The 12944-nt window shown below is 42.4% G+C and overlaps 1 protein-coding gene across 3 annotated transcripts in view; it reads left to right on the top strand.

The window, feature by feature from the left end:
- Ttc39b (tetratricopeptide repeat domain 39B) overlaps positions 1-12944 on the top strand; it is a 97979-nt gene that overhangs the window by 22212 nt on the left and 62823 nt on the right. The window contains exons 1-2 of one of the 3 annotated variants that reach the window (XM_031377762.1): positions 1260-1287; positions 4487-4573. Coding sequence is in view for 1 of the 3 variants with exons in the window: in XM_031377761.1 (XP_031233621.1) it covers positions 1253-1287 (35 nt within the window). In the remaining 2 variants the exon portion in view is untranslated. Of the gene's footprint in view, positions 1-1252; positions 1288-4486; positions 4574-12464; positions 12730-12944 lie in introns of those variants that run through there. The other 2 variants (XM_031377761.1, XM_031377763.1) reach the window with 2 other exon arrangements.

The following is a 12944-nucleotide window of genomic DNA, read 5'->3' as shown; positions in this document are numbered from 1 at the left end:
AGGAGGGTAGATGGCTCGATGGAAGGAAGGGAGCACATGTGTGTGCTCTGTGTGTGTCTGAGTGTGGAGTATATGGGCATGTGAGATAGGGGAAGGGGAAGGGGGGAGGGAGGGGGGAGAGAGAATATGAATATTCTGGCTAGGTTTTTTTTTTTTTAAGATTTATTTATTATTTTATGTATGCGAGTACACTGTAGCTGTCTTCAGACGCACCAGAAGAGGGCATCGGATCCCATTACAGATGGTTGTGAGCCACTATATGAGCGCTAGGAATTGAACTTAGGACCTCTGGAAGAGCAATCAGTGCTCTTGACCTCTGCGCCATCTTGCCAAACCTTATTTATTATTTTTTGTATGTGCGTACACTGTCACTGTCTTCAGACACATCTGAAGAGGACATTGGATCCCATTACAGATGGTTGTGAGCCACCATGTGGTTGCTGGGAATTGAATTCATGACCTCTGGAAGAACAGTCAGTGCTCTTAACCACTGAGCCATCTATCTCTCCAGCCCTGAGCATTTTCTTAATTAGTGATTGATGAGGGAGGGCCCAGCCCAGCCCATTGTAGGTGATGTTATCCCTGGGCTGGTGTTCCTGGATTCAATCAGAAAGCCATGGGGAGCAAGCCAGAGGGCAGCACCCCCCCCCCCCACAGCCACTGTGTCAGCTCCTGCTTCCTGGTTCCTGGCCTGTGTGAGTTCCTGTCCCGATTTCCTTCAGTGATCAACAGTGATATGGAAGTGTCAGCTGAGTATCCCCTTCCTCTATAAGGTGCTTTGGCTATGGTGTTTCATCACAGCAGCAGTGACCCTACCTAGGACAGAAGATGATGATGCTTTTGAGCAGGCTACTGGCATGCAGCACAGCATGGCGGTGGTTTAAGCCTAGCTCAGGATCATAGGATTGGTGGGTAGGTTTGAGATAAAGGCTGGAGAAAACGAAGACTGATGTGGGCATGTCCTGTCACTCATGGGATGTTCTCTGTTGGGGTGAATGAAACTGAGCAGTGAAAGCTACTGAGTGAAAGAAGCTGCACTGGGTAACTTTGATCTCAGGCTGAATACTCTGCCACAGTAAAAGCAGAAAGAAATCTCACTTCAATTCACAGAGCTCCTCTGTGGGTGGTATCCACTAGGATTGTTACTGCACACCCCCCACCCCCATCCTTTTCCTACCCACTCCCTTATGTGTAGACTCACTCTCTTTTCTCCATTCTTGAGAAACTCACTGTCTGTTTTACTCCTTTCCAGGACATCTTTGAAGATGCCTTGGAGACCATCTCTAGGTAAGTAATAACATAATAACAAGTGAAGCTGGGCAGTGGTTGTCCATGCCTTTAATCCCAACACTCAGGAGGCAGAGGCAGGTAGTTCTCCATGAGTTCAAGGTCAGCCTGGTCTACATAGCGAGTTCCAGGACGGACAGGGCTACATAGAGAAAGCCTCTCTAGATGAACAAAAACAAAAAACAAAAAAAGTGTGTCACAGTGAGAAGTTGATGGTTCTTGTGTATAAAATGCCAGTATTTCATTCTCAGTTTTTTGAGAGTAGTGGCCAGTGTCTAGAAAAATGTCACAGCTCTGTAATGAAAAAGTTAGGATGTAATTACACTTAGGATCTATCAAACATTCTCAACCATATTTAATTCTTGCATTGTTAAATAAAAGAATGCTTTCCAGTAAATTACTTTGCTTATAGCTAATGTTCTAAACATTTGTCCATATTATTTACATGATTAACTTTATTATAGATTATTGCTTTTGCTTAATATTTAATTTTAACTATGTGTTTAAGCCTGGATGGTTTTTGTAATAATTTAAATTTAAATTTAAATTATTAAATGTTTAAATAGTATTAGATCAAGTAGGATACTGTAGCTAGGTATCTTTCCATTGTTAAACATTTAAGTTGTTACTGGTCTAAAAAAAAAACCATATATATATATATATATATATGTATATATATATATATGTTTTAAGCTAGGAAGTGGTGGCACAGGATATTAATGCTAGCACTTGGGAGGCAGAGGCAGGTGAATCTCTGAGTTTGAGGTTAGCCTGGTCTATAGATTGAGTTCCAGGATGGCCAAGGTTACACAGAGAAACTCTGTCTTGAAAAGCCAAACAAACACGAAAACCCCTACAGTTCTAAAAAAGAGGACACTGACTCCTCTGGGACTGGAATTAAGGATATAGTCCCTGGAGATAGTTTTGAGTGGCAGTGTGGGTGTTGTGAGTTGAACCTGGGTCTTCTGCAAGGGCAACAAGTGCTCTTAACCACCAAGCCATCTTTCCGGAACTAAAAAAGGTTGAAGTGATGTATGTTTTCATATGTATATATATAACTTTGTCACATGTTTGAATTGTTTATGTTTGAATTATTTGGAAATAATTAAGAACTTGGATATAGGATTGCTGGTTTAAAAGGGATGAATGGATATATTTATTGCTGTTTCCATAACCTGAAATACCAGTCTGTGGTAATTAGCTTGAGCTTCGTAAGTGGAATGTAATGCAGCTCACTGCATGGCTTAAGCAACAGAAACAGTCTCCGTGTTTTGACCCTTGGGAGTCTGAGATAAAGGTGCCAGCGTGACTGGGTTCTAGCGAGGCCATTGTGTCTCCCACTTGTACAGGTTTGTCTTGCTCTGTCCTCACGTGGTGGAGCACTGTTCTTGGGAGTCACCGATCTCATTGTGAGCGCCTCACTCCTTTGAACTTGAACCGTCATTTCCCATCTCAACTCTTACCACACTGAGGGTGAGGCCTTCCCTGGGTGAGGACACATACTTCAAACCCTAGCACTTTCAAAAAAGTTTCTTATGTTTATGTGGATACCAGTCCTCTGTGAGTGATGTAGGCCTCAGTCGTACCACCATAGAGTGTAAGCTGAGGATTAATCACACTGTGCTAGTTAGGGTTACTACTACTGACATGAAACACCATGAGCAAAGCAACTTGTAGAGAAAAGGGTTTATTTCAGCTAAGGTCCATCACTGAGGGAAGTCAGGACAGGAACTCAGACACAGCAGGAACCTTGAGGCAGGAACTGGAGAGGTGTTTGCTTACTGGCTTGCTCCCCATAGCTTGTTCTATCTGCTTTCTTATAGAATCCAGGATGACCTGCCCAGGGATGGCACCACCCACAGTGGGCTGGGCCCTCCCCCATCAATCACTCATCATGTAGCTGCCTCACAGGCTTGTCTATAGCCCAGTACAATGGAAGAGTTTTCTCAGTTGAGGTTTCCCACTTTTGGATGACGCTAGCTTCTGCCAGGTGGACCTAAAATCTGTCATCGTCCACTCCTTAAATGATGCCTGTTTTAGTGCTTAAGTATAAGACTGTATTTGAACCTCTTTACTTTTTTTTTTTTTTTTAATAAATATTTATTTGAACCTGTTTACTTTTGCTGTCATTACTGTTTAGAGACAGAACCTAGTCTGGCCCTGGCTGGCCTCTAAATCTTGATCTTTCTGTCTCAGCCTCTTTTTTTTTAAAGATTTATTTATTTATTATATGTAAGTACACTGTAGCTGTCTCCAAACACATCAGAAGAGGGTGTCAGATCTCATTACGGATGGTTGTGAGCCACCATGTGGTTGCTGGGATTTGAACTCAGGACCTTTGGAAGAACAGTCAGTGCTCTTAACTGCTGAGCCATCTCTCCAGTCCCCCCCCCCCCTTTTTTTTTGTTTTTGTTTTTGTTTTTTCGAGACAGGGTTTCTCTGAGTAGCCCTGGCTGTCCTGGAACTCACGTTGTAGACCAGGCTGGCCTCGAACTAAGAAATCTACTTGCCTCTGCCTCCCAAGTGCTGGGATTAAAGGCGTGCGCCACCACCGCCCCTGTCTCAGCCTCTTGAGTGCTAGGATTACAGGCATTACCACCAGCTTGGGCATCTCTTATGTTCTTGTGGATATTAAATTATATCTATCCTAACCTTCCATTTGCTATAGTGTATTTAATATTTTTCTGTTAGAACTGTAAATGTTTATTTTGTCCACAGGTTTTAATGTTTTGTTGTTGTTGTTGATTGCCCATGAGACTAAAAAACAAACAAAAGTAAATGAACAGAAAAAGCCACTTTAATCATAGTGAGGATTGGAAAAGCCCCTTTCATTTAGAAATGGCTTCAGACTTGAGGATTTCCTATAAAATGAGCAAAGAGGGTTCCTGTGCACCCTGCACTGGCTTCCTGTATTGGTCATTTATTATTATATTTTTAATATAATATGTTTATATTATATTATAACTCATTATATTTCTCACACCGAGTAACATGGACCATGCTAGAATTCAGATCGGGAGTCTTCCCTACACATTTATGGTGTGGGTGTTGTCCTCAGCCTGGTGCTCTCGCCAAGTACTGGGAAATTTTAAGAGCTGGGGCACAGTAGGCTTCAGGTCATTGGCAGTATTGTGTGCTGACGAAGGAAATCAGGAGACTCCAGCCTCCCCCTTCCCTTTTGCCTCCTTGCTCCCACAAGGTGAATGGCCTGCCTTTGCCCCGCACTTCTGCCCAGATGTACTGCCTTACCACAGACCTCAAGGTGATGAGATGGACCAGCTGTGAAGTAAGCCTGCAAAGTGTGAGCCCAAACACCCTTTCCTTATCTGAAGTCGCCTGGCTTTCAGCGTTTGTTATAGTAGCAGGAAGCTAACACTGACCACTTATGCTAACTGCAGTCTGTCCATTGTTCTTATTTATTTAGACTTCACTTAGGGTCCCTTCTTTCTCTTGTCATCCCAACTCTCATACCTTGCTATATTTAGACAGCATTTCTCCTTAGGCTATTCTAACACTGTCTGTCTGTCTGTCTGTCTATCTGTTCATCTATTTGTCTGTCTGTCTAATCTAATCTAATCTATCTATTTTTTTGAGAAGAGATCTCACTATGTAGTCTTGGCTGGCCTGATGAACATGTTCATGAGTTTTGTGACTTGTGTGGCATGAAAAGCTTTTAGGGAGATGTATGGTCAGCAGACCCATCTCATAACTTGTAGAGATCTGCCATGTGTGTTACACACAGCACCCTACAATCTCTCTTGTAAGATTCTGTTTCTTGGTTGAACCATTTGTTGTTGGCATGTGTTCCGTGGTTCACTCATGAGAAGCCATTCTTTCCCAGTCTGTGCACATACTCTTATGGTAGGACATGAAATAGTTTGTTCATAAATAGCTTTGACATGGCATAGGAACAGTACCAAAATGCTTTTGGGCTGGAATTGTGGCCCAGTTGAGAAGAATGTGCTTAGGACATGTAAAGCCTTGAGTTTTATCCCCACAATCAGTAAACTAGGAGTGGTGGTGCAAATTTGTAATTCCAGCACTCAAGAAGATTAAGTTCAAGATCATCCTTGGCTATGTAGCAAGCTTGAAGCTAGCCTGGGCTACATGAAAAGCTATCTTGAAAAAAAAAAAGTCTTTGGGGCTAGAGAGATGGTTGTGAATAGGGACATTTGCCACCAAGCCTGATGACCTGAGTTCATTCACCAGGAACCACACTACTGAAAGTTGTCCTGAACACACATGTCTGCAAGCATATAATAGTGGATGTAGAAAAGACATGGGGCTGTCGACATAAGTGTTGTTGAATGGCTGCAGACTCCTGGAGTTGAGTAGTAGGGGATGGACTAGGCATTTGGGGGCCTCCCCCTTTGACAGTTTGGGTTGACTTTTCCTCATAACCACTGTGGACAATGGGACAGAAATCTGTCTAGAAAGTCAGTGGTTAAAGGAAGACATATCACATATGTCTTCAGACTGTTAGGACGGTTGTGGGTTTAACGTGTTTTCAGCAATGGCTTCTCATGCCATGGCACCCTGTTAAGAGTTGAATTAATTCTGATATGGGAGGTTGTAGGTGTTTAATGGAATCCCGAGGCTGCAGGAATGGTGATGGATGTGTTGATGTGCAAGAACTTCTGAGAGCTAGCCATGCTTGGAGAAGGTGAAATAGGCAGGTATTTTTAGCCAGATGATTAGAAGCTTACAATGGAAATAAAAATATGTTGTGGACATCTTATCTTTCTCACACCTGATCTTTTCAACTATAAGTTGTGGATGAGTATGGGATAACATAGGGCCATTTCCACCCTCATTTGGTGGTCAGTTGGTGGTAATGTGTTATTTTATCTATTTTAAGGTTTTAAGAGTAAAATGTTAGGAAATAATTGTTAGAAAGTATTTCATATTTTTTCATGCTGACTTGGTTCACCAGACATTCCTTCAGTGATGATGATCATGGTAGCTGCAAAGGTGAACAGTGACTGGAAGTAAAGGAACACATGAAGTTCGGGTAAAGGGGCCAGGTTCCCATGTTGCCTTTAGTTGCCCTGTGGGTCCAAGCGAGGAGCAAAAGCCTGTGTCTCTTGGTCTCTACATGGGGAAGAGGCAAACTGATCAAATGCACATTATTTTATAAGGGTAGTGTGGTGGTTTGAATATGCTTGGCCCATGGGAAGTATCACTATTAGGAGATGTGGCCTTGTTGGAGTAGATGTGGCCTTGTTAGAGTAGGTGTGGCCTTGTTGGAGTAGGTGTGGCCTTGTTAGAGTAGGTGTGGCCTTGTTGGAGTAGGTGTGGCCTTGTTGGAGTAGGTGTGGCCTTGTCGGAGGAAGTGTGGCCTTGTTGGAGGAAGTGTGTCTCTGTGAAGGTGGGCTTTGAGGACTCATCCTATGCTTTTAAGCTCTGCCCAGTGCTGAAGAGAGTCTCTTTGGCTGCCTATGGATCAAGATGTAGAACTCATAGCTCCTTTTCCAGCACCACAACTGCCTGGATCCTGCCATGCTTCCTGCTGTGATGATAATGGGCTGAACCTCTGAATGTGTAAACCAGCCCCAGTTAAATGTTGTCCTTTATAAATGCTGCATTGGTGTGTCTTCACGGCCAGGAAACCCTAACTGAGACAGGAAGTAAGGCCATCCACGGAGAGTGGAGTCCTTATGACCCAATTGTCCTCCTGAAGTCTAGCCTTCTACCCTGGCACCTGAGGATTAGACCCCACAGAGGAATTTTGGAGGTCCACAGATGCTCAGACTAAAGCATGCCCTGATGAGAAAATATACTCAAGAGAATATAAGGATTTGCAGCATATTAAAAAAACTCTAGCGAAGAGATAGTTAAGTTGTTAAAAAAGTAAACCACTCTTCCAGAGGACCTGGTTCGCTTCCCAGCCTCCACACAGCAGCTCAGGATCTTCTGTCACTTCAGGGCCAAGTGCTCTAAAGCCCTCTTTTGGCTTCTCACCAGACACACATGAAAAAAAAAAAAAACACGAAGTCACATAAAAGTAAAAAATTCCTGCCGGCACTGTGCACTTCCAAGCACAGGATAACTGCTGTGATTGTTCAAAGACTGGGTCTTTTCCACAAAATGACTTGTGACTGGTTACGTTTGTCAGCTCATGTAGATAATTCACTAGTGCTCAATCTAACGATGCAAACACTACTTGGTGCTAAAGGAATCACTTCTGCCATTTCTCAACCATTGGCTGACTCAATTTTTACTTGAGCTTTATGTAAAATGGCCTGCCAATTAAGTGTTAGGTGAGTCCATTGCCTCTTAACTTCCACTGCCTTCTGGCTGCCTTTTCCCCTGACATGCCATCTGTTTTCTACCTTTGATAAAACAGTCACTTAAAATGACTAATAAAACATTTAAAAGCAGATACTTTAGAATTTCATCCTTTGAAATGTGTCCCCATCACTGTTTTGAGAGTTAATCGGTGTCTCTCTAATTCTTCCTCTCCCGCCTTCTTCTCTCATTGTGCTCATAGAATAGCATGTATAGAACTCCTCAAAGGCTTAGAGATACTGGGATGAGCGGCATTTTTTTTTTTACTGAGTGTATTTTAGTATTGTGTATCATACACGTTTAATAAGTCACTAACGAATTAGGAAGTCACAGCCACTGAGAGCTGAAGCAGTGACAAGGGACTTACATGACTTTCATTATTGTGCAGTCATTTCTGTGCTGTGTGTTTTATTTTGGTGTTCAGAACGGACATATAGGACAGCAGTTCTCAGCTGTCATCAGAACCTTCTGACTTTGTCTGCAGTGCTGATAGATGCTCTTCCAGTGTTGTTTCCCATGCACGGCAGGTGGACGCTTTTGTTTGAAGTGACACCTGTGATTTCAATGTGCGCCTTTGTGGCATCAGCACAGTGGTATCATTTACAGACAGGTCGATCCTATATTTTTAACAGAACTTAGTCATTAAAATAGTTTATGGATGCTTTTCCACTTAGTTCCATGTTCTTTTCTTTTCTTTTCTTTTCTTTCTTTTTTTTTTTTCTAGACAGGGTTTCTCTGTGTAGCTCTGGCTATCCTGGAATTCACTCTTAGACCAGGTGGTCTTGAACTTAGAAATCCACCTGCTTCTGCCTTCCAAGTGCTGGGATTAAAGGTGTATGCCACCACTGCCCAGCAAGAATTACTTTCTTATACATATACCTTTACCCTATGAAGTAACTGATTTGTAAGTATTTTGTTAACTTAGATATAGAACAAGCTTCACAGATAAATGTCAGTCAGTGTTCAATAGATATTGAGAAAGCACTGCTTTCTCAATGGTTTTATAGAACCATTATACCACCCAAAATATGAGATATTCTGGTTATTTTCATGCAGCTGCACAATGGATCTAACATTAAAAAGCATTTTTATAAAAGAAAAAAAATCTTCTACATTTAACAGACAAGAGAAAAGAACTTAATTTTGCATGTTTCCCCATTTTCGAGATACACCCCATCAGATCATGTGTAAGAGAATGCCTGCTTTGCATGGTGGGGTGCTGGTGCCACCTGCCTGCTCCTGCTCCTGCTCCTCCTGCTTCTGCTGCTCCTCCTGTTCCTCCTCCTATTCCTTCTCCTGCTCCTCCTCCTTGCTTCTCCTGTTCCTTCTCCTGCTCTTCTTTCTCCTGCTGCTCCTCCTCCTTCTCCTGTTCCTCCTCCTGTTCCTTCTCCTGCTCCTCCTCCTCTTGCTCCGCCTCTACCACCTCTTCTCCCATACTAATTTTATGAATTTATAAGATACTCTAGGCTTAACAGACATCTGTTGAGCACATTCTCTACATCATAGAGCCAGTCATAAGCTAGTTTGGGGACCAAAGCTGGTTGTATATGGATAAAAATTCTAGGAAGTCTCTAGGTTTCTCTTGGTTTCTTTTTGTTGTGTGATAAAATACATACTAAGGGAACTTACAGAAGAGTCTTTTTGGCTTACACTTCCAAAGGAGAAGTCCATAATGGTGTAAAAGGCAATGATAGCAGATAGCTGGCTGGTCATATCTTCAAACACAAGCAGAAAGAAAAGAGAGTGGATTGGAAATGGGGAGAGGCCATAAACTCTCAAAGCCCACCCCCACCCTAACCTTTTCAAACAGCACTGCCAACTGGCAACTTTCTCCCTTAAACTACCACACCCTCCCTGACATCCTCCTGCAGCCAAGCCTCGGTCCGGTCCGTGTCAGGTCCGTGTCAGCACTGCTGGGGTTAGGGGTGGGTGGCTTGTAATACCAGAGAAAAAGTACTGAGGCAAACGATTCTGTACTCATTGGGGAAAGAAGTGTGTTTTACGTATGCCACCAATGAGAAAAAAAGCATGCCACTTGTCATCTTTCTGAGGAAACACTTACATAAGGCCATTTAAAGGAACACTGAAGGCTGGTGTTGTATCTCAGTGACGGAGAGCTTACTTAGCCCTTGTGCATCTGGGTTTGATTTCTAATGTTCTGTTTCCCTGCTCCCACCCCCCAGCCATGTGAAAAACTCCATTTTAAGTTTTACACCTTCCAATGTTCTTCATCTTTAACCTTCCTCAGCTTCTGGGCATGTCAGTTGGAGATGCTTAGAAACCTGTGGTCTCTGGCTGCTTAAAAGATTCCTGGAGTTATTGTAATTGTTATATTCTAATTGATTAACTGTATGAGAATTTATACACATATCAATTATTCTCACATACATTATAGTCATAAAATATAGTTGAAACCTACATTTAAGTTTTAGTGTAGGATAAGGAAGTATTAGTTGAAAGACATTAATAATGATGACAAGTGAAGGTGTGAATTACACTGTACTGAGAATTTTGCAGTTGGGTTGCTACGTGGCTCCCCCCTGCCCCATTTTAACTTTCACAAGAGCAGGTCTCTGATGTGTTCCTTGGTGTCTGTAGTTTTGTTTGTTTTTTTTGTTTGTTTGTTTTTTGTTTTGGTAACACAGTATTGGTTACATCTGGTGAATATATAGTTTCTCTGTATAGAACTCCAGGACAGTAGCAGTTGTATTTGCTCTGCTCACCACACCATATAGACCATAGTAGGTACACAAATATATCAACTGTCTTTATGGTTCTAACTCTAGTGAGCATTTTTAGGTCAGGCCAACAAGATGGCTCAGTGGATAAAGGTTCTTGCTGCCAGGCCTGCCTACCTTGAGCTCAATCTTGGACCCACATGGTAGGAGAGAGCTAACTCTTAAAGGTTGTTCCCAGACTTTCATATGTGCTGTGTGTGGTACCTGTGTGTTCCTCTTCTCCAACAAATAATAAATAGGTGTAAAAGAATAAAAAGAAGTACAGGTGGTTAGCCATAGGTCACATATATTTCTTATGAATAGTTATATTTCTTATGAAGAGATGCTGTGTATCTAGGGAGAAAGGAAGCTGACCAGATATAGAAAACTGGTTCTGGGCTGGCGAGATGGCTCAGCGGGTAAGAGCACTCACTGCTCTTCCGAAGGTCCTGAGTTCGGATCCCAGCAACCACATGGTGGCTCACAACCACCTGTAATGGGATCTGATGCCCTCTTCTGGTGTGTCTGAAGACAGCTACAGTCAATTACGCCAGAGCAAGCATGGCCAGAGCATACTCATACACATAATAAAATAAAATAAAATAAAATAAAATAAAATAAATCTTTAAAAAAAAAGAAAAAGAAAACTGGTTCTGAGAACAGATCATGACAGGTGGGAGATTCACAGAGCCCCTCCCTAAAGTCGTGTAAGCAGAAAACAGTTGCTGGAGGAAGAGGAGATGACTTTGTCAGGACTGTGTAGACACAGTCACTCCTGAGTTGTCACCCACACTGGGTAGAGCTGGTAGGGTGACCACCTTGGAGTCTTCTATAAGTGACCCCAGTAAACTCGTTTGGCTTTCCAGCAAGACTGGGGTGGAATGGCTTCTTTGTTTGCCCTCAGTTTCTTACCTGGGACGACTAGACATTTATTCATGTCATCCCAGGAACATTATGAACATGAAGATAATACATTTCATGGAGAGTAATATATAAAAGAAGAAAACACAGAATTGTTAAGTCCAGTCCATATGACAGGAAGGAGAGAGTGTTCTAAGCTATAAAATATTGGCAGTGATTATCTCTGCATTATAGGATTGTATCTGGGTTTAATCTTCTAGTTATTATTTATAATCTAGAAACACCAGCTCATTTTTACTTGATAGTAACTTATTTTCTTTTCTGAGACAGTGTCTTATATAGACTAGGTTGTCCTGAAACTCACTATGTAGTGGAGACTGGCCTTAAAATCCTGATTCTCCTGCCTCCACCTCCCTGTGAGGGATTACAGGTGTGTGATACCATATCCAGATACTACTTTTATAATCAGGAAAAGTAATGGGTCCCATAAGAAGACAGTTTGAGTTCTGCTGTGAGCTGAGCCCTTGTTAGGTGAAACCAAGTTATAGACGGCCTTTCTTCCCACAGCTCTTCAAACTGAGACAGCCTAGCTCAGCTTCAGGAGCTTGCTTATTTAGGCTCTCGGGAGTAGAGTTCTTTAAGGATGATGTTTTTGGTTTTGGATTAGCCAAATCCACTTCAAGAGCTGGGTTTGATAACACATGCCTATATAAGCCTAGCATTTGGGAAGAGGAGGTAGAAGGATCCTGAGTTCAGGCTAGCCTGGGCTCCAGAGTAAGATTCCATGTCAACAATCAAAACACAAAAATAAAGCAACAACAACCAAAAAACCGCAATTCTAAACCCAAACACACTTGAAATAATATTTATTAGATTGCTAATCTGAAGTTGGCCTTTCCAGCAACCTTGATCTGACTGCTATGTGATAGGTGTTGGTCAGTGAAATATCCTGCTAGACTGAAAACTCTAGAGAAACCGATTTTTCCTTATTCCCTGTACCTCAATTGTCTTTTAAGAAAGTCCATGGGTAGTAAGTGTAAGTTATGTCTGGGAATAGCAACCTGTTCTCAATTTTCTTAAAGTAATTCATGCTACTTCTTGATAGATGGAGAAATGCTTAAGTTAGGTGAGAAATCACTGAAGGTCCTACGGTTTTTATAAGCCCAGTCCAGCTGTACCTGCCTTGCCTGCTCTTCTAGGATAATTAAACAGTGATGGATTAGGACTAGGCTATGGCAGGGATTGGGGAAAAAAATCTCCCAGCATCCCTTCCTGCGGAAGCAGCCGCCACAGTAGTGAGTGTAGCTGCCACTGCCACTGACAGGTCTTAAATTCACCCCTGCAGTGCTCCGGGAGGTTGGCTGATGCCGCGGTAACTTCACTGCCAGGTCTGGCCATTGAGAGTCTCTTTGGAGACCGGGGGACGAAAGAGACATTGAAGATTTCTGTTGGTTTTATATTAAGGAAGGACTCCAATTTTAGTTGGGTTTTAAAAAAGATCTGGTAGAAGAGAGGAAAGGCATCCTCACAGTGGAACCGTGTTCTTTTCCTCTGAAGTTACAGCTGCCGTAAGCCGGTGAGTATGTTGTATTTATCTAGCAGTTACAGGGGGACATGGTTCCAAGGTCCTCTTATGGATTTATTTAAGGAAAGCTTTGAGGAAAAAAATTAACGAGTTCGGTTTCATTAGAGACCTGCAGGTTTTGTTAGATGACATTGTCCTCTTAGCAGCTTCCTATCAGGCTTGCCGGGTCTTCCCACACCCCCTCCCTTTTTTTTTTTTTTTTTTTT

The sequence above is a fragment of the Mastomys coucha genome, unplaced genomic scaffold (genome assembly GCF_008632895.1).
Source record: "Mastomys coucha isolate ucsf_1 unplaced genomic scaffold, UCSF_Mcou_1 pScaffold18, whole genome shotgun sequence".
NCBI classification, from domain to species: domain Eukaryota; kingdom Metazoa; phylum Chordata; class Mammalia; order Rodentia; family Muridae; genus Mastomys; species Mastomys coucha.
This window is presented reverse-complemented; position numbering and strand designations above follow the sequence as displayed.